At 35.9% G+C, this 21,949-nt stretch overlaps 2 protein-coding genes across 6 annotated transcripts in view; one reads left to right on the top strand and one right to left on the bottom strand.

Annotated features, from left to right (window-relative positions):
- LOC311077948 (B-cell receptor CD22-like) overlaps positions 1 to 21,949 on the bottom strand; it is a gene marked incomplete at both ends in the record, with an annotated part of 214,999 nt that overhangs the window by 73,336 nt on the left and 119,714 nt on the right. The gene's annotated exons all lie outside the window — the stretch shown is intronic.
- LOC311077785 (uncharacterized protein) overlaps positions 1 to 21,949 on the top strand; it is a 77,491-nt gene that overhangs the window by 29,674 nt on the left and 25,868 nt on the right. For all 5 annotated transcript variants that reach the window (XM_084106405.1, XM_084106401.1, XM_084106402.1 and 2 more), the window contains 5 exons: positions 12,731 to 12,798; positions 12,934 to 12,972; positions 15,424 to 15,480; positions 19,462 to 19,839; positions 19,924 to 19,980. In XM_084106405.1, the coding sequence (XP_083962531.1) occupies positions 12,780 to 12,798; positions 12,934 to 12,972; positions 15,424 to 15,480; positions 19,462 to 19,839; positions 19,924 to 19,980 (550 nt within the window). In that variant the 5' untranslated portion in view covers positions 12,731 to 12,779. The remainder of the gene's footprint in view (positions 1 to 12,730; positions 12,799 to 12,933; positions 12,973 to 15,423; positions 15,481 to 19,461; positions 19,840 to 19,923; positions 19,981 to 21,949) is intronic.

Here is a 21,949-nt window from a genome sequence, read left to right as displayed (position 1 = left end):
AATGTTTCAAACGTAGTAGTGTTTGTGCACATCTTCATAACTAAGTAATAGCTATTAGAAAGACACAGCTATTAAATAATTTGATTGTGGCATTGTTTCAAAAGCTTCAAGTGAAATGTACTTTAGTACGTTGCAGCAGTTGTTAATAACCATAGGCCAACGCATTTGGCTATAATATTATAGTCTATCTACTTATATCAAGACAGATAACAGATTGGACCAGGGCAAACAAAGCGCTAAGTAGCTAAACCAGGAAGTGAGATTACGCGGATGGCGCCACCCAGTGCTACTTCCGGAATAAGGTGAATTAGCTTAAGAACTCTACCTTCTATTATTTCAAAGCGATCACAAGACCTTGGCATAAAATGTTTTGAAAACAAAGCTGCAACCCCAGAACTAAGAGAAGTCTTATGACTAAAACATATATTTCTTCATTTTCTTTTGTACTACGAGTCTCTTGTAAAAACACAATATCTATTTTTTTTTATTTTGATTAAATCATAGAGCTGCATCCGTTTTTTTGCATCCCTCATCCCATTAACATTTAGGGAGGCGATTTTAAAAGTGCTCATTATGAGGGAAGAGAGTAGCAATATAAGCAAACAACAAAATATTGCATTATTCTTGTGACTCATTTTGCATTGTCTGGGTGCATGCTTTTTGCACAATTTTCTTTAATCTATACACCTCTGGATTCGACAAACACTCATCACCCTTTTGTTTCATTAGATTTTTTGCAGAGTCAATAAACAGAGAGAGATCCGGAAAAAAATCTATCACCTCAACATTTCTCATTCCTTTTGTACTCTGTAAGAAATTCTTCATCTGTTCTAAACTGTAGCCACTGCAATCTTGGCTCCCATTATCTTCCACAGATGCCTCAGAACCCTCTTGCTCACTTCCTACATCAGACATTTGCTTATTTTTCTCATCCTGCATCTTTTTCTTAGATTTATCAGCTGTTTCACAAGGATTTAATTTTCTTTTTACTGCTGGTACTTTAAAAATGTTCTCCTCTTCATTAAAGATTTCATTCTCTACCTCATCAATCTCAATATCCATTGTCTCATCACTTCTCAGGCTTCCCTTTTTACAGCCCTTACAGCCCTTACAGCCCCACTGTCCTCTTTCTCCAAATGTACTACATTCGTTTCTGCCCCTTCGTCAGCTTGCCTATCCCTTTCCACATTAATTCCTTGGTCTACATTTTGGCTTTGAGGTTCATTCTCATATGCAGCGTTTACTAAACGATCTTTATCAGGGCAAGCTCGTGCTAAATGCCCTTCTTTTCCACATCCAAAGCACTTCATGTTTTCCGTTGTAGCAAAAATAACATAATCAAAGCCATCAACTTTGAACTTGAAAGCAGCGTTTATTTCCTCAATATCCGTTCTCAATATCATGTAAACAAATCGTCGGAAAGACATCACATGTTTTAACAGGGGAGATTTGCAACCCATCGGAATTTTTTTTATTGCTGACGCGAACTGTCCGTATCTAGACAGTTCACGTTGCAATGTTTCATCACTAATGAACGGGGGTACATTAGACAACAAGACTTTCCTTGCTGGATTAACCAGTGGAAAAATCTTAATGAAACGCTCATTGAGAACTATGCCACTTTCTACAATGTCGTTAACTTTTTCATCTTTGTCCAAGAACAAAACAACCGCTCCGTTCATCCTAGAAGCTGATCGAATACTATCATGACCCACTATTTCTCCCACCGCTAGAACAGTCTCCGAATCAGTCACACTCCACTCACTCAACAAACGCTCACGCACGCGCAGAGAGTTTTTCTGTAAATCGGGGCTTTTCCTGCAGAGCTCTGTTTACTTTCAGTTTCACACAAGAAAACAGACTGAACACATACATGGATTAGATAACATAGCTAATTTCAAAGTAATATTGTTTAAATCAGTGCTTCCCAACCCTGCTCCTGAAGGACACCTAACACTGCACGTTTTCTTTGTCTCCCTAATCAAACACACCTGATTCAACTCATCAGCTCATTAGAAGAAACTCTAGGACAGGGATGAGCAAATGCTGTCCTGGAGGGCCACTGGGACCCTACTCAAACACACAGAGGTGGAAAGTCCAGGGGTCAGAAAGTAAAAGTCCTGCCATATATTTATTCCACCCATGAACTCACACAGCAAAAACTCCAGTGTTAAATGAACTCTCCTGGGAGTTTATTTGGCTCCAGACTCAAGAGTGTTAAAGGTAATGAGATAATTTAGTGATTGATTGAGTGATGATTGAGCATTATTGAAGACACCTGATGTTAACAAGCAGAATCACCAAAGGATAAAATCTCTTTTTTAAGTTGCCATTATGGTGATCAGTGTTTGGTTTAGTTGGGCTCTTGCCCCCTAAACAAATAACGTTAGATTTGTTTGGCTGTTCTTTCAGAGTTATAACTTTCACATGAACAAAGAGAAAAGCTGATCAGGTGGTGTTGGTTATGTTTTGACATAATCATCTTTTGACTTGAATTACAAAGCTCATTCAGAGAGTTAGGTGTACCTTGTTGATTACAGCAGTCTATGATTCTACAATACACTCGTTTCAATATAATCAGCATTTTCAATATAATCCAAAACATTTCTTTAAAGTTGTTCTGATCAAAACACTTTGAATAGTTTTTTTTTTTTTTGGACACACAGACATCAAGAATCAGCCTGTGATTCTCAACAATGGTGACAATAATAAAGCATGTTGCAGTGCATTCTGGGTGCCACCAATCAAAACTCATTCATGGCTCCCATCATGCATTGCGGTATGAATAAATTATGATCTGAATTGTCTTAGTAATTTCCTTTTCCTAATTGAATATTCTTTTTGTCACCATTGTTGAGATTCATACACTGATTCTTGATGTCTGTGTGTGCCTTAAAGAAAGATAAAAAAAATAAAAATAATAATTTCAGAACAACTTTTAAGAAATCATTTGGATTATATTGACAAATCTCGATATTATTCAGTAGAATCACTGTGATGCTGTTATGACCAATATACATTTAAGTCATAGATTAGACTCTAAATGAGTTCAGTGATTCAGGTCAAATGATGATTATGTTAAAATATAACCAACACCTGTTCACCTTTTCTCTTTGTTCATCTGGCTGTTATAACTCAAGGTACAGCAGCCAAACAAGAGTTCAGCAGAGTTCTCTCTCCTGCTGAATTAGCAAATCCAGGTGATTGGAACAAAATACTGAAGAGGACTTTTACTTTCTGAACCTGGACTTTCCACCTCTGCAAACACACCTGAACCAGCTAATCAATGTCTTCAGGATTACTAGAAAGCTACAGACAGGAGAGTTTATCAAGGTTGGAGCTAAACTCTGCAGGACAGTGGCCCTCCAGGACAGAGTTTTCCCTTCCCTGATCTAGATGCATGCTGAAAAATCAGGAAAATGAGTTGCTTTGTTGTGTATTTGTTGCTTTTTTACCCCTGTTGAATCAACTTAGCTGAACAAATAAATGGTTAAATAATAATAGTAATAAAAATACTTTTGTATTAATTTATCATTAGGTTTAACTTGGGTTGACTCTTTTACTCCGCGGTGGATTTGCATATGTGATGCAGATACAACATGTAAAGTAGTGAGATGAAACACTGATTATTTCTCTAATCCAAGGTTCCTGCTTTCAAAACATTGTCAAAATGCACGTTTTTGTTTTGTTAGATGAGGTCTTGTTAGATCTCAGTGCAGCTTTTGATACTGTTGATCACTGCATTCTGATTGATAGACTTAACTCTCTAGTGGGCATTTCTGGATCTGCTCTGGATTGGTTTACCTCCTATTAGAGATGCGCGGTTGGCGGTTACAGCCGCGGACTCCGCGGATAAACCGCGGATTGGGTGGATGACGTGACGAAAAATAATATTTTAATTAAATTCGGGCGGGTGGCGGGCGGTTGAACCAATCAAATGAAAAATATATGTATACACAAATCAACGGATGACGGGCGGGTGCGGTTTTGAAAATTGGTAAAAAACGTTGGTGCGGCTGGATGGCGGACGGATGATGATTTTTGTGATGCGGTTGCGGATGAAATAATAGCCCATCCGCGCATCTCTACCTCCTATCTTTCTGACAGGAGTTTTTCTGTGTCCACAGGATCTTTCATGTCAGATTATGTTCCTTTGTCCTGTGGTGTGCCGCAAGGTTCTGTGCTTGGCCCCCTGCTGTTCAGTCTGTACATGCTTCCCCTTGGAAAGATTATAAGTAGTTTTAAAACAGTATCTTATCATTGTTATGCGGATGACATCCAGTTATTTATTTCATTTAGTCCAGACAGACTAGACAAACTGTCCATTCTGCTGAATTGTTTAGTTTCCATTAATAAATGGATGGCTGAGTACTTTCTGCAACTTAATACTGATAAAACAGAGGTGATGATTTTTGCCCCAGACAACATTACCCCTAAGATTAGGCAGGCCCTTGGGGGTCTATCATCCTCTGACCGTAGTGACATAAGAAATCTGGGTGTCATTTTTGACAGATCGATGTGTTTTAACAGTCAAATTAAGTCTGTGGTTCGCACCTGTTTTTTTCCATCTCACACTGTAAACCCGAATAAGTTAGCAGAACTCAAAAAATGTAAGGCAATCGATTGCCTCAATTTTTTTAATTTTTCAATTCGAAGTTTAAGTAAGCAGAACTTTAGATTTTAAGTTTGTACTTAAACATTTCGAGTTAAGAACAATTAAAATCAGAGTACACTATTTCATACATTTAACTTAAAACCTTCATGTAATCTCAATGTGAACACTTTCATTAGTATTAACTTATAGTTTTAACAAGCTAGTCTGCTAACATACTATTATGTTATCATGCTAACAATAGTATGTTATACAGCACTTGCTGTATGAGTACAAGTACAACAATATAAAGATTTTATTTGCTCTCAAATTAAACCCTAAAACCAACATTAACAGAAATTCTTCTAAATTAGCATAACAAAACATAAATCACTACTAAATCTCCCACTTAACATTAAAGGTGCTGTATGTAGGTTTCAGCGACCTCTAGCAGTGATGTTTCAGATTGCAACCAATAAGTTTACAAGCGCGTGCTCGAATTTATGAGCGAACACTGTGGGTACCTTCAGACTGAGACGCAACCGTTTATATAGCCTACTGTGACCGGACGCAACACACCGGAGAAAGCATCACACAACATGCTGGAAACTAAGGTAAACTCCCACTGCAACGTTACAATAATAGGCTACTTTTATCAGCTTGACGTTGAACTAATGCTCCATGCTCGTACCATGATAAGTATGAAACCCTATCAACCGTGCCGAATTTTGCCACTGCAAGCACCACATAGTAAATTCCCCGGTGTTAAATTAACACCGCTCGGTGTTCATATGGGAACCACCAGCAGGGTGTTAAAAGTAACACTGAAGCAGTGTTAGAGTTAATTAGATAATTAAGTGATTAATTGAGCGATGATTGTTGGATTATTGAAGACACCTGATGATAACAAGCAGAATCACTGAAGAAAAGAGAAACAAAAGAACTACAACTGACTTCCGGACACAGCTGTAGATGAAATCAACTGAAAAGACATGAAATCGCTCTTATTACAAACCAGTTTGACCTTATTTCTGTCATTCATCTACAGAAGTTCTTTTTGAGAATGAACAAATTTCTAGATGAAAATGTTTGGTCACCATTATGGTGATCAGTGTTCCCTCTAGTTGGGTGGTTTGACAATTTATATATATTTTTTATGTTAGTTGTTGTTTTTGTAACAGTGTTTACTAAAGCACATAATTTGTTGCAAAGGAAACCATAAACTAAGATATGATATATGTTTCATCAACATAAAAAAAAAAAAAAATTGTCAAATGTCATAACTGACCAAAAGAGGTAACATGTTATTAACAGATTTTTACCGTCAATATTTTTTTTTTCCAAAGCTCAAACATTCTGAATTTTAACTTCTAAATAAATTGCAAGAAAATAAGCCAAAAACAAACACATCCACACACTAACATTAAGAATCAGCTTATGAATCACAACAATGGTGACATGCTTCATGCTGCAATGCATGCTGGGAGCCATTAGTTTTATAATATGGTGGCTCCCAGCATGCATTGCTGCAGGAATCATGTCACCATTGTTGAGATTCATATGCTAATTCTTGATGTCTGTGTATGTCTTGAATAATTTTCTTCTCAATGTTCACAAAAAATAAAATAAAAATCATAATTCAGAATGTCTGTTCAGTGGCAAGAAATTATCATTGGTGAAAAATTAATCTTTTAATAACAAATACCATTTTTGCTAATTTATGAGATTAGTGAATCATTCTACTTCATGATGGTTAAAACTACATCATTTGATCATCTTTGTTTCTGGCATACTTTGTAACAAAAGTATGTGTTTTGGTAAACACTGTCACAAAGACCACAAACTTGCATAGCAAAGCCAAGAGTCAAACTGCCCAACTAAAGCAAACACTGATCACCATAATGGTGAATTTACTAAAACATATTATTTCCAATAAAACATCAACATCTACACCTCTATTAATTCTCAATAACTAGTTGGTAATAAGTGAAGCTGGTAATGCTGTTTGTGGAGTTGTTTAATCCTCCTCTGCTGAGATCTTCACAGATTTAATGTGGTCTTTTCTCTTCAGTTGATTTCATCTCTGGAAGTCAGTTGTAGTTCTTGTGTTTCTCTTTTCTTCAGTGATTCTGCTTGTTATCATCAGGTATCTTCAATGCTCAGTCATCGCTCAATTAACACTAGAACTGCCATGGCGGTCATTTTGACCGTTTTGAATTTTATATCTGCAATAACTTTGTTGAAAAAATAAATAAAATCCTGCTGGTACCTGACTTTTCCTAAAAGTGTCTGTATTTTCATTTAAAATGCTTTTCATATAAATTACACATAAGGCAAAAAAACAAATGAACATATTTACCTATTTCGGCCATAAACCGTCATATTGACCGCACTGAATTTTGCGGTATTATTATACATATACCAATATACACAACAATAAAAAGTGGTAAAAAATACACAAAACATATTCCACAACAAATCATTTAAATGTAATGATATTCAGAACAGAACAATAACAAATAAATAATCCATAAACAAGCCAAAATGAAATCGGTTAGGCTACTTTCAAGCGAAAGTGAAAGTAAGCGCCGTTGGGCTCACGTAACTCTCTAATTAGAATTAAAATGTTTCAACATGCGATGTATTTGGATGGTAAACTATTCTTTATTATAGGCTTTGTACTTCACTCGTGTTCCAAAATCGACGGAAAAAATCATCCTTCACATGCGCAAAATGGTACGAATTGTAGCCTAGGCTACTGACTATATCGAGCAGTGGAATTTTTATATGTTAGGTTGACTAGGCTATTTTATTATTATATTTTATTATGGCTGTAATGAACGGGCTGCGATGTCAAGATTGCAATGGAATATGGTGTGTGTGTGTGTGTGTGTGTGTGTGTGTGTGTGTGTGTGTGTGTGTGTGTGTGTGTGTGTGTGTGTGCGTGTGTGTGTTTGTGTGTCGGCGGGCGCGGACGCGATCGAGTGTAAACATGAAAACAGGCTACTCCGTCATTTTGTTCAGGACATCTACTGATATTATTATTGATAGATGTATAATTAAACTTGTTTAAATGCAATTAATAATAACAATAAATGCATTAATCTCTCAATTGGGTATTTATCATTAAAGATATAGAGTTTTGAATCTAGCGGTCAAAATGACCGCTTGCGGCAGTTCTAGTAGTTATGGAATTTTGGCACTTCTAGTGTTAATCACTTAATTATCTCATTAACTCTGACACTGCTTCAGTGTTACTTTTAACACCCTGCTGGTGGTTCCCATATAAACACAGAGCGGTGTTAAATTTAACACCGGGGAATTTACTGTGCACTTCACATTTTCTTCAGGAAATGTACATTCTAAGTTTGTAGATAAGGTTTCTCCATGACTCAAATGCCCTGCCGATGTTGAGCCGTGTTTTTTCACCCGAAGTTCATCCGTTTCACGTCTGGCCTTACGAGCTTCAGCAGAAAAAAACTTTTTTGTTTGTTTTTTTATCAATATGTGGAGTTTGTGTTGGAGTCTGTGTTGTGCTGGGAGCAGGTCATTTCTTAGTGTTATCAGACATGTCATAAGTTGCATAAGTCATAAGTCCATGTAATAAGTTGCAGTGTCGTCGCTGTTGAGTGCAAAATCAGTAGGCTAGGGCTCGGGAGCGCGCGTGCAGGTGACGTCACTGGATTTCGCAGTAAATCCGACCCGGCACCTTCACATAAAAATAAGAATACTTGCTTTCTGAGGTAATAGCAAAACCCGCAAAGTGGATCATTTTAATGTGAGATTACAACCCCTTCACACACAGGCAATAAAAAAAAGGATTCATTTTAGTAGAAAAGTTACATACAGCACCTTTAATCTTGCACAAATAAAACATTATATTACACTTAATTTTAGCATTTACTCTCCCATTCAAGTGCCATCGGCAAAGCATGCTGGGAAATAGACATCCCAGCCATTTCAGTTAAACTTAAGTTTGTTTAAATTAAAATAAATCATTTAATAAAACTCAAAACAATGAAATAGTTCAGTTTACTTAAAATATATCAGTTCTGTGAACTTGAAAGAAAAAGAAAGTGCTAAATACTCATAAAAGTTAATTTGACTGAACTAATTAGTTTAATTTAAGTTTGTCCTACTCAAACCAATTAGTTATTTTGAGCGTTAGGGTTTATAGTGCTGGAACATTGCTTAGATTAGATCTATGGTTTCCAAAAAAGAGATGGAGATGCTTGTCCATGCCTTTATTTCTACACGATTGGACTATTGCAATGTGCTGTACACTTGTTTGAATAAGTCTTCTTTAGATCGACTGCAAGTTGTACAAAATGTAGCTGCTAGACTTTTGACTAGGACCAGCAGGAGGTCACACATTATGCATTTTACAGCAATCAGTTATGAATGATTTCAGTGATGAGGGAAGAAAAAAAACAACATTATCAGCAGTTCAGATCAACAGTTTCCCAAAATCACCTGATCATATTTTCTTTTGGCTTTATATATATATATTTGATATATGTATATAAAATAGACTGACTCTAATTTGAGAAAAATATCCTAGTTTGTGAAATAAAAAATGAAATTAAGCCATCTTTTGCAACATATCTATTTAAAATGTAACATACGAAAGTCTTAACTGTACACTCTTAAAACGGATGTGTTAAAAACAACACAACCTGCGTTATATCTTAACAAACCTGTGTGTCTAGTTAAGGACAACACATTTTGTAAACTGAAACGTATTGTTAACTTGTGTTTATGGAGTCCAGTGACGTTTAATAAAGAGTTTGTTTGAACATTTGGATGTTTTAGACATCATTAATCTACATAGACGAGCTCTTATTGAGAATTAACTGAGTTTTAGATGTTGATGTTTCATTGAATGTTTTATTTGAAGTCACCAGAATCGTGATTAATGGCTCCTTTATTTGAGCTCTTGACCCTTTACTAGTGGTGGAAATTTTGATTCTTTCCAGAGACTTGTTCATTTTCAGTTCGTTCACCAAAATGATTCGTTCAGATTCGTTCACTGATTCGTTCAGTGACAATTTCTTCCTATTACATAAATACTGCAGCAGGTGGCGAAAAAGAGTGTATTTTATGCTATGTTTTAACGAACGTATTTAATGGTTACAAAAAAAACCTGATTTGGCTTTGTTAAAATTTGTGCCTTATTTACTAAATTAATAAAATAAGTCTAAATAAGAGGTTCAGATGACCAAACCAAGGTTTTCTTGCATAATTAACATTTTAATTGTTTGGTCAGACATACACATTCATAAATCTGGGATTATATTAAACGTTGAGTTATGTTATGCATGTTAAATATGATAAACAATTATACGCACACCTATAACTGCACTTTGAATAAGATTGAATCACATGCTAAATGACCGATCTACCCAGTACTCTCATTCACGAACGAAATGTACCAGTTTGATCAATTCGTTCACGAACGAGATCTCTCTCTCTCGTTCAGACTCAAAACAGAGCGATCTCAGTCAGTGATGGGCGTATTCGTTCAGTAGATCCAACCAATTACATGCCCCTTCACAGCCCGAACTGAAATGTTATTTGCTGACGTTACGCAAATGAGACCTAACCAATACTGTCATATTTTTTGGTTTGTTTTAGTTTTTAGAGAAGTGCATATGACATGAATAAAACGTAATTAATTCATTTTTGATAATACAAAATGAACACAAGTAGTAAAGTAAATTTTTCAAAGTGCAAAATACCACAAAACTAAGTCTAAAACACACAAACAAAAGAAAAGAAAAGCAGGTAAAGAGAAGTGTACATTTAAATCAAGTAAACAGTCAAGTACAAAATGACAATGTTAATTTGTCTTTGCTATATTTAACCATGCTTGCGTTATTAAACTGTTTTCATTACAATGGTAAAGTGTAAATTTCTTTCTTTGATGCAGATATGCTGACTACACAAACCCAGCTCTATCGGTTCGCCATCATTATCGTTCAAACAACTGGTTCTTTTCGTTCACGAACGACATGTACCAGTTCGTTCACGAGAAGATCTCTCTCTCTCGTTCAGACTCAAAGGCAACTCGGTCACAGTCAGTGAAGGGCGTATTCGTTCACTACATCCAACAAATCACATGCTCCGTCACATCTCATACTCGAACGCTATTGGCTTGAGGTTTAGTCATTCTTGACAGGTTGAAAACACCATAGATAACACAGCTACCCGGTTCACTGAGCTGCGCATGCGCTGCAAATAGCGCCGCGCGGCTGTGGAGGGAGGAATTTCAGTGAACGAGAAATATGAGTCAATGGATTGCGTGAACGAGAACGATTCGTTCACCTAAAAGATTCGTTCAAAAAGAACGATTCGTTCACGAACGTAACATCACTACCCTTTACACTTCTTTTAGTTTTTTTATGGCTCCTTTAACTGTATTTTAATAAAATATATTTGTTATGGTGAGAGATAATATGATCAGATGTTTCTTGATGATGTCATAATCAGCAAGTGCTGATCTGAAGTTTTTGAGTATATGGATGATGCGTAATTAATTAATTTGCTATTAGTTATAATAATCTTGTGACACTACATCATGCTATACATCATAATATAAAATGTTTTCTAAAAATGTTAAGCTTCAACAGAAACTAGTCAAACACAGACCTCAAGAATCAGCGTATTAATCTCAACAATGGTGACAAACGAAAAGCTTCATGCCGCAATGCATGCTGGGAGTCATGGATGAGATTTGTACTATGGTGGTACCCAGCATGCATTACGGCATGAAGCTTTTCGTTTGTCACCATTGTTGAGATTCATGTGCTGATTCTTGATGTCTGTTTGAGACCATAGCCTGTAAGGTTTTGTATGAACTGTGTATTTAAGAACTAATTTTAAGGTAATTGTAACATGCTAATCCTTTTAAAAATATTTTTTTTAATATTACATTAATCTTTTAAATATTGAACTCTCGCTGAACTTAACAACCCTACATGTCCATGATGATAATATTATCATCTGAGCATATTTCATTCTCTTATGGTTATTTCTGCTGTTTTAAATGTGTTAAAGTAAACAGACATTTACAGCGATCAGGAAACACTAATGTTGAAGAGTCAAGGGTTAAGAGCCCAAATAAAGCTGACACTAATCACGATTCTGGTGACTTTATATGAAACATTCAATGAATCGTCAACACCAAAACCTGTTAACTCTCAATAAGAGCTTCTGTAGAGTCTGACAGAAATAAAGTCAATCTGGTTATTAATAACAAGTGAAAGCAGCATTTGAAAAAGACATTGAAAAAGAGGCATGATGTGATTGGCTGCCAAAAAAACACCCGTTAATCTTTAAGTTTTCATGAATTAAGATTTAATTTATTTATTTGAATGTATTGTTTTATTTATTTTAGAGCATTTTATGGGATACCATATAAAATATACCTATAATTTTTTTCATAAACACAAACTCTCCTCCACCCAGTGCTATTATATCCAGAGTTACATTTTAACACACATTGGGCTTTGACCAGGTCAGGACTCTTACTAACATTTTGAAGGATGAAACTTCATGAATAACTCAAGAGCACTTGTGATTCTTAATTTCTAGGAAAACAACAGAGCATTATTTAATACTGATTTGAGATTATTTAATACTGATTTAATACTGATGACTGATTTGTCTAAACGCCAGTGAGGGGTAGGTTTAGGGGCTGAGTCAGGGGTAGGTTTAGGGGCTGGTCAGTGGTAGGTTTAGGGGCGGGGTCAGAGATAGGTTTAGGGGTGGAGTCAGGGGTAGATTTAGGGGTGGAGTCAGGGGTAGGTTTAGGGGCGGGTCAGTGGTAGGTTTAGGGGCGGGATCAGGGGTAGGGTTAGGGGCGGGGTCAGGGGTAGGTTTAGGGGTGGGGTCAGGGGTTGGTCATTCGTACGAATTAGCCAATAGCCACCTCATAAAATATGAGAAATTGATCCAGTTGATTCATTCTTTATTGCATTGTGCTTTACAATAACGGTTTTAAAAGTCTCAATTTGAACTCTGATCCAAAATCAAATGCTGTGGAATGTTTAACATGTGTGTTTGAAACAAAGAGAAAACAGCTTTTTATAAGTCATGCGTCAGTGCAATGGCTAATTTGTTTATTCTCTATCTGTAAAGGAAACTCGTCCTCTGAACTGGTTTGTGGAAACACAGAAATAAACTGACAATGGTTTCCTTTCATAAAGGTGAGTATTCTTCTTGTGTTTAAAGGTTGGCTCTCATTGCCCCAAAAACCTTATGAACTGTGAACACATGATGAATGTAGTTTTCTCAGACTCAGACTTTCAGTATTTTTTATTGACTTTTTCTTCATATTTCAGGTTTTATAAAAACTCATCCTCTCATCTCTGTTATTCTGTGTAAGTTATTTCTTTGTAACTTATTTCTTTGTAGCTCCATTCATCATTTCTATATACATATAGCTGGTCAATGTGGTCTGTTGTCTACTGTGTTGAGTTTTCAATTGTATTTATGTAATTGCTTACCTGTAAGTATCTATAATGTTTTGTACCTTTTAACTCTACTTCCCCTTTCCCTAAGTGGTTATCCCACTTGTCAGGCCGCCATTGTAAATAAGAACTTGTTCTTAATGACTTGCCTGTAAAAATAAAGGTAAAAAAAAAAAAAAAAAAAAAAAAAAAAAGTCTAAACAGTGTTTATTTTTTATTTTTTGTCTGTATGCTGATGTAATGACCACCCAGCGGGCACCTTGATGTCAAAATTAGGTCAAGAAATAGGTCAAAAATGAAAGTCATATTGACGTCAAAGTGTTGATGTCAATTTGACGTCAAGAGTTTGACCTCTGCTGATGTCATTTTGCCAAACAAAAAGGTGAAACGCATGGCCGTACACTTATTACCAGCTTCACTTAAAACTAACCAGATTTACTTTATATAATTTCCATTTTTATGAAATCATTCAAATGTTGTATTTTAAAGTCACCATGATGGTGGTTAGCGTTTGCTTTAGTTGTGCTCTTGACCCTTCACTCTTTAATATAAAAGTTATTTGGCTGCTATACTTGTTATAGGCAAAATAGTCATGAGAAGATGAGGTCAGAGGATGTTGGCTGTTTATAGATGATGACGACAATACCATCATGTAAATGCCTGATTCCCTAATCGTGTTCAGTGTCAAATGTTTTGATTATATAGAATTGATGGTTTTTATGATGTATTACAATAGAATCTATTTATTTTTACAGCATTAGAGCAATTTTGTTTATCAAAGACTATAATGGATTTTAAAAACATTTAGTGCATTAAACATTTTCCTCTACATTATTACTTAGCCATCAAGAATCAGTGTATGACTCTCAACAATGGTGACAATCAATGAAATGCTTCATGCTGCAGTGCATGCTGGGTACCACCAATCAAAACTCACCAAAATCTCCCAGCATGCATTGCAGCTTTAATAAATTATGCAGCTGGAGTTGATCTGATTATCTGGATATTTTGTTCGATTGTCACCATTGTTGAGATTCATACGCTGTTTCTTGATGTCTGTGTGCGTCTAAGTAATGCCATAGATGACAGGGTTTTGTGCACTAAATAGTTTTTAAAAACCAAGTACATTATTTGATAAACAAAACTGCTAGACATGCTGTAGAATCAAATGACTTCTGTTATGAATAAAACCTGTTTCTGTTTTGAAACCACAAGTCCTATATAATCAGAACATAAGGGAACAATAAACAGCCAACGTCACCTGATCTCATGGCTTTTTTTAACTACAACAACAGAGCTTTATAAACACACAATTATAGCAGCCAGAGAAAATTTAATATTAAGAAGTCAAGGGTCAAGAGCACAACTAAAGCAAACGCTAACCACCATCATGGTGACTTTAAAATGCAAAATATGATTTCATTAAACCGGAAATTAAATAAAGTAAATCTGGTTAGTGTAAGTGAAGCTGGTAATAAGTGTACGGCCAAACAAGGTGAAACACCTTTTTGTTTGGCAAAATGACTTATTATCAAACTCTTGACGTCAAATTGACATCAACACTTTGACGTCAATATGACTTTCATTTTTGACTTATTTCGTGACCTAATTTTGACATCAATTTGATGTCATATTGATGTTAAATTGACATCAAATGCCCACTGGGCAGTGAATCAGATCTGGTTTATCCTTCACGTCACTGCACACAGTAAATTCCCCGGTGTTGAATTACCATTGCTCAGTGTTCATAAGGGAAACTCCGGCAGAGTGTTCAAAGAAACACAGAAGCAGTGTTAAAGTTAATGAGATAATTAAGTGATTAATTGAGTGATGATTGTTTGATTATTGAAGACACCTGATGATAACAAGCAGAATCACTGAAGAAAAAAGAAACACAAGAACTACAACTGACTTCAACCACAGCTTAATGTGAAATCAACTGGAAAAAATTAAATCTCTATTTCAAACCAGACTGACTTTTTTTTCTGTAGATGTTAATGATTTATTGAAAATGTTTGGTTTTTATTGAATCAGTGTTTATTTTAGTTTTGCAATCTTAGCTTTTTATATCAACACACACATCATACTTCAAAAAGATACTGTAGTGCTGCAATGGTGCTTTTTTGTTAGTTTGAACTGAAAAGGCTTGAGAGTTTCATTAAGTGGAAAAGATGTGTGTGAATAATAATCATTTCTAAGATAGACAATACAATATTCTGTGAAAGAAAAAGTCATGATGACAGAACTTTCATTTTTGGGTGAACTATTATTTTAAGTACAAGCTTATATTTATATATGTTTATTTCTATTTTATTGTGTCCTAAACATGTTGATTCATTTGTATTTATAATTCTTTTTTAGATGTCTTAAGACTGTACTTGGCCTTTTCATCTGTCTCACCGGCGACGACTGAAATAGGTAATGTACACTGAAAAAATGTTTTGTCATTTCAACTTAGAAAATATACTTCATGTGGAAACATCTACAATAACTGGTTGAAATGTGGAAATGAAATACATTATTTAAGATTACTGATTAAACTGATTTCAACCAACCTAAAAAAAAACAAGGTTTTATTGAAGCATAACTGTCAGTATAACCTGTGAACCTGTAGATATAGCCAATGAAATAAAGTAACACACAAAAATTGGACAGGAAATAGGCCTATATGAAAATATTAAATATGAATATCTTATTCTTCATTCAGTTCTGAACAGAATCAGATTTAACAGATTTGTTAAACGCTTATCAAAATAGAGTAGTGCTACAGCGCTATTATTATCAGAGCATGTGAGCAGAAACCCAGCCAGCACAGCCATGTGGGGCCCAAATGGGTTTGACCTGGGCTATCTAACTGGGACCCAGACAGTTTTGTCCTCAGTTTCCATGTAGGCCCCACATGGGTTTGCCCAGATGAAATGAACACTGCTTAGTGTGCACACTACAGTCTGTTTAATGTAACACTTAATCAGTGAAAATGATTAACATGGCATAATATTAGAATCACAGGCAGCTATAATCAACAAGGTAAACTTAACTCTCTAAATGAGCTTTGTGATTCAGGTCAAATTATGATTACGTCAAAACATAACCAACACCACCTGATCAACGTTTCTCTTTGTTCATCTGAGAGTTATAACCCAGATACAACAGCCAAACAAAATCTAAAGTTATTAGTTTAAGGGTCAAGAGCCCAACTAAAGCAAACACTGATCACCATAATGGCAACTTAAAAAAGAGATTTTCTCCTTCAGTAATTCTGCTTGTTAACATCAGGTGTTTTCAATAATGCTCGATCATCACTCAATCAATCACTTAATTATCTCATTAACTTTAACACTCTTGAGTCTGGAGCCAAATAAACTCACAGGAGAGTTCATTTAACACTGGAGTTTTTGCTGTGTGAGTTCATGGGTGGAATAAATATATGGCAGGACTTTTACTTTCTGACCCCTGGACTCTCCACCTCTGAATAAAAGATTAATTTTATTAATAAAAATGTACTGAAAGAATGAATGAGGTGTTTAAACAGCACTTCCTCTTTAAAAAAGGGGAGGAGACCGATAGAAACTCTGGGTTTACCGAAGAAAACCTGCTCCCGACCAGGTTAGGTTCACAGAGTAAGTCACCATGGTAACTGACTCTGAGTATAAGTTACCTCTCTTTCAGAAACGGGCTTGACTTACTCTGCTTTCTCAGGTTTAACATACCTCCCATTCTGAAACAGAAAACTCAGAGTTTCCCTCATTTCAGGGTTAACATACTGTAACAAATTAGCTCAAAGGGGAAATATTAATAATAATCCATAATTACCAATTATGATTAATTATTAATATTTGGGTCAGTTAATTAGATTAACTTTGGGGTAAGCCAAATTAATATTACAATCAATTAATCAGTTCCAACGAACTCTTCGATTATTCATTTATTCTAAGAAAAGTGTATCTTTCAGGGTCACTGAAAAATAATTATTCCTTCTCATGTACCGCAATCAAGGGCGTAGATTTGGTTTGAACATTGGAGGGGTTGAAGTTTGGGTATGCCTCCTGATATTGTGATCATGGTATAAATATTGGGGGGGTTGTAATGCATAGATTTAAATATTGGGGGGGTTATCTCCCCCCCATCCCCCCCACAAACTACGCCCCTGACCGCAATTAGAGCATGTAACAAAATCATGATCGTAAAATGGAATTTGTATGCAAACAGAGGATCAGAAATCAAATTCATAATTGTGCACAAGTTTTATTAACTAACTCACAAACATAACTAACACTAAACAAACATACATACATTCATACATACATACATACATAAATAGGTAAAGGGGTGAGTGATGTGGAACCGGAAACAGGTAATAGAACTATGGAGCAAGATCTATTTTAGTATGAAAAGAACCATCAGCTTATTTCAGAGCACCTCATTAAATTTATACCTTGCATGGTCAATTCTTGAAGTGGTTGAATACTGGATTCGTCGCTGGGTCCTTGAGTGTCAAATGTCACTGTATGAGTTGCAATCGTTTCTTCTCCGTTGGATGAAGGAGATAGGATGAACTTGTATTGTCACTGTTCTCATGGCTGGGGTGCAGATTGTGGCCTCCACGCTCTGCCGGCAGGACACGAAGAGCACATGGTGAGAGTTGCGAAGGACTTCGTCCGTGTTGAATGAAGTCACTGAACTCCTGAGGTTGTCCTTGATGCTGGAGTGAGCACATGTCCTGGATGCTTCGAAGCCTCATGCCCTGGGCCTGTTGAGTCCACGCTGGACCGCACGGCATCCTTAAGACAAGAGTTGTCCGTTTTCTTCTTGGTTGGATTTAGGAAAGGCAGTCTGACTCGGCCTGCAGAGGGCTGCAGGGCCCAGTGGGGGAGTGGGGGAGAACGTCCAGGGACGTTTAATAAAGAGTTTGTTTGAACATTTGGATGTTTTAGACATCATTAATCTACATAGACAAGCTCTTATTGAGAATTAACAGAGGTTTAGATGTTGATGTTTCATTGAATGTTTTATTTGAAGTCACCGGAATCGTGATTAATGGCTCCTTTATTTGAGCTCTTGACCCTTTACTCTGCTTTTAGTTTTTCTCTGGCTCCTTTAACTGTTTTTTAATAAAATATATTTGTTATGGTGAGAGAAAATATGATCAGATGTTTCTTGATGATGTCATAATCAGCAAGTGCTGATCTGATCAAGTTTATGAGTGTATGGATGGTGTGCATTTAATTTATTTATGTGCTATTAGTTATAACAATCTTGTGACACTACATCATGCTATCCATCATAATAAAAAATGTTAAGCTGCAGCTAAATTTAGACAAACAGACCTCAAGAATCAGCATATGAATCTCATCAATGGTGACAAATGAAAAGCTTCATGCCGCAATGAATGCTGGGAGTCATGGATGAGATTTGTACTATGGTGGCACCCAGCATGCATTGCGGCATGAAGCTTTTCGTTTGGCACCATTGTTGAAATTCATGTGCTGATTCTTGATGTCTGTTTGATATCATAGACTGTAAAGTCCTGTACAAACTGTGTATTTAGAAAACAAATTTTAAGCTAATTGTAACATGCTAATCCTTTTTGAAAATCATCTATTAAATATTACATTCATATTTCAAACATTGAACTTTTGCTGAGCTTATCAATTATTATTTCTGCTGTTTTAAATGTGTGAAAATAAATACACATTTACAACAATTAGAGAAAACTAATGTTGAAGAGTCAAGGGTCAAGAGCCCAAATAAAGCTGACACTAATCACGATTCTGGTGACTTTAAATGAAACATTCATTGAATCGTCAACACCAAAACCTGTTAATTCTCAATAAGAGCTTCTGTAGAGTCTGACAGAAATAAAGTCAATCTGGTTTTTAATAACAAGTGAAAGCAGCATTTGAAAAAGACATTGGAAAAGAGGCATGATGTGATTGGCTGCCAAAAAAACACCCATCAATCTTTAAGTTTTCATGAATTAAGATTTAATTTATTTATTTGAATGTATTTTTATTTATTTATTTTAGGGCATTATATGGGATACCATATAAAATATACCTATAATTTTTTTCATAAATACAAACTCTCCTCCACCCAGTGCTATTATATCCAGAGTTACATTTTAACACACATTGTGTGTTAAACATATACACAACATGTCAAAATACCATCAACACATGTTGTGTGTTGTTTTTTAACACATCTCTTTTAAGAGTGTATAAATGCATTTAAAAAATACTGTGGTTCGAAATGAATCACTCTGAATTAGCAAAAGAAGAAGAAGAAGAAGAAGAAAAGTAATGTCTAAAGCTGCACTTTTGGTTGCATTTTGTAATAAAACATGTTTTTCAGAAACTTGTTAATTTCTTAAAATATTTTCATAAGTTTATCTCTCTGCAGACCCCTGCTACAACTACACTGTGCTGGACGATACATGGAGATCCATCAGTAATACAGATGGCTTATATTACAATAACTCCAACTGTGACACGTCTGTCTCCTGGAGCGGCTGGTATCGTCTCTTCATTAACAACATGAGCGCTCATATCCCAGACACGTGTGTTGCTCCGTTCAGCTGTGACACTGATATCACACTGTGGATCCGTGGTGGACACCCAACAGTAACAGATGGAGTCGTCACTCGAGATGTCTGCGGTTACGCTTACAGTTACTGCTGCACTTCCGCGTCTTTTCCCATTAAAGTCAAAGCCTGTCCAGGCGATTATTATGTCTATGAGTTGGTTAGACCAACTGTGCATGATTCAGCATACTGTGCAGGTAATTATATTCACATGAGCTCTTTCTACACACTCATGATATTTGTATCTCTGTTCATTAATCACTATTCATCCAAACTTTCAGACACTGGCAGCATTAACACCAGCCCTACAACTGTCACACCAGTGACCATCTCAACTGGTAATGTTACACACTGTGTTTCTATTGGCTTATTTTCTGAGTGTTTTCTTATGTATGTAGGCTACAGATCAGGGCTGCATTTCCCAAAAGACACAATGGTCTCTACATGCTTTTGTGAAACGCTGCTCTGTACCATAGATGTGTGCGTGTGTCAGAATAAAATACTTACTCTACCAGTAAAATACATTATACACAGTAAATTCCCCGGTGTTAAATTAACACCGCTCGGTGTTCATATGGGAACCACCAGCAGGGTGTTAAAAGTAACATTGATGCAGTGTTAGAGTTAATTAGATAATTAAATAAGTAATTGAGTGATGATTGTTCGATTATTGAAGACACCTGATGATAACAAGCAGAATCGTTGAGAAACAAAACAACAAAGAGAAACAAAAGAACCACAACTGACTTCCAGACATGAAATCGCTCTTATTACAAACAAGTTTGACCTTATTTCTGTCATTCCTCTACAGAAGTTCTTTTTGAGAATGAACACATTTTTTTATGAAAATGTTTGCTCACCATTATGGTGATCAGTGTTTCCTCTAATTTGGTTGTTTGACAATTTATATATTTTTTATGTTAGTTGTTGTCTTTATAACAGTGTTTACTGAAACATAATTTGATGCAAAGGAAACCATAAACTAAGATATGATACATATTTCATCACCATCATAAAAAAGAATGTTTGACGAATGTCATAACTGACCAAAAGATATAACTTGTTATTAACAGAGTTTAACCATCAATATTTTTTTATCTATAGATCAAGCATTCTGAATTTTAACTTCTAAATACATTGAGAGAAAATAAACCTAAGACACACACACACACTAACATCAAGAATCAGCATATGAATCACAACAATGGTGACATGCTTCATGCTGCAACGCATGCTGGGAGCCATTAGTTTTATAATATGGTGGCTCCCAGCATGCATTGCTGCAGGAAGCATGTCACCATTGTTGAGATTCATATGCTAATTCTTGATGTCTGAGTGTGTTTTAAATAATTTGCTCCACAATGTTCACAAAAATAAATTATTATTCAGACTGTCTGTTCTGTGGTAAGAAATTACCATTGGTGAAAAAATAATCTTTTAATAACAAACACAATTTTTTGGTTTTTATGAGATTAGTGAATCATTCTACTTCATGATGGTTAAAACTACATCACTTGATCATCTTTGTTTCTGGCATACTTTGTAACACATTATGTGTTTTGATAAACACTGTTACAAAGACCACAAACTTGCATAGCAAAGCCAAGAGTCAAACTGCCCAACTAAAGCAAACACTGATCACCATAATGGTGAATTTACTAAAACATATTATTTCCAATAAAACATCAACATCTACACCTCTTTATGCCGCAATGCATTCTGGGTGGCACCATAGTACAAAACTCATGGCTCCCAGCATGCACTGCAGCATGAAGCATGTCACCATTGTTGAGATTCATATGCTGATTCTTGATATCGGTTTCTAAAAAAATAAATAAAATAAAGATGATTTTCAAAAAATGTCTGCACTGTATATAAAGGTCAAAATTCAGAATATTTTCTCTGTTAACCCCCTGAGGTCGGGTGACGCGCGGGCGCGTCAACTCGATGTTTACTAAATGTTTCTATTAATATCTCCGCGATTGTGCAGCACACATAAATGGTTCTGATTTTGCCGTAATCGATAGATTCTCAGCTTCAACGTCCTTATTCTCGCGAAATCGTACGTGACTCACACAGGGAGCAAGAGGGAAGACAAGATGACCGTTCACAAAAAATAAAAATACAATAAAAATTGACCGTTCACCTTGCGTGATTGGTGGGCTAGCTTGCCTGTCTGCATTTTGTGTGAAACTAACCAATAGATGCGGTTGAAATCCCTAAGTACCCTCCGATCTCCTCACAGTGATGAAAACAAAGCTGACATGGAGAGAGAAAGAGTAGAAAAGTCCGCGAAAGAAAAAGACC

This window comes from Abramis brama (assembly GCF_963993115.1).
Source record: "Abramis brama genome assembly, chromosome: 2".
NCBI classification, from domain to species: Eukaryota; Metazoa; Chordata; class Actinopteri; order Cypriniformes; family Leuciscidae; genus Abramis; species Abramis brama.
Note: the sequence above shows the minus strand (reverse complement) of the source record. Positions and strands in the feature narration are given on the sequence as shown.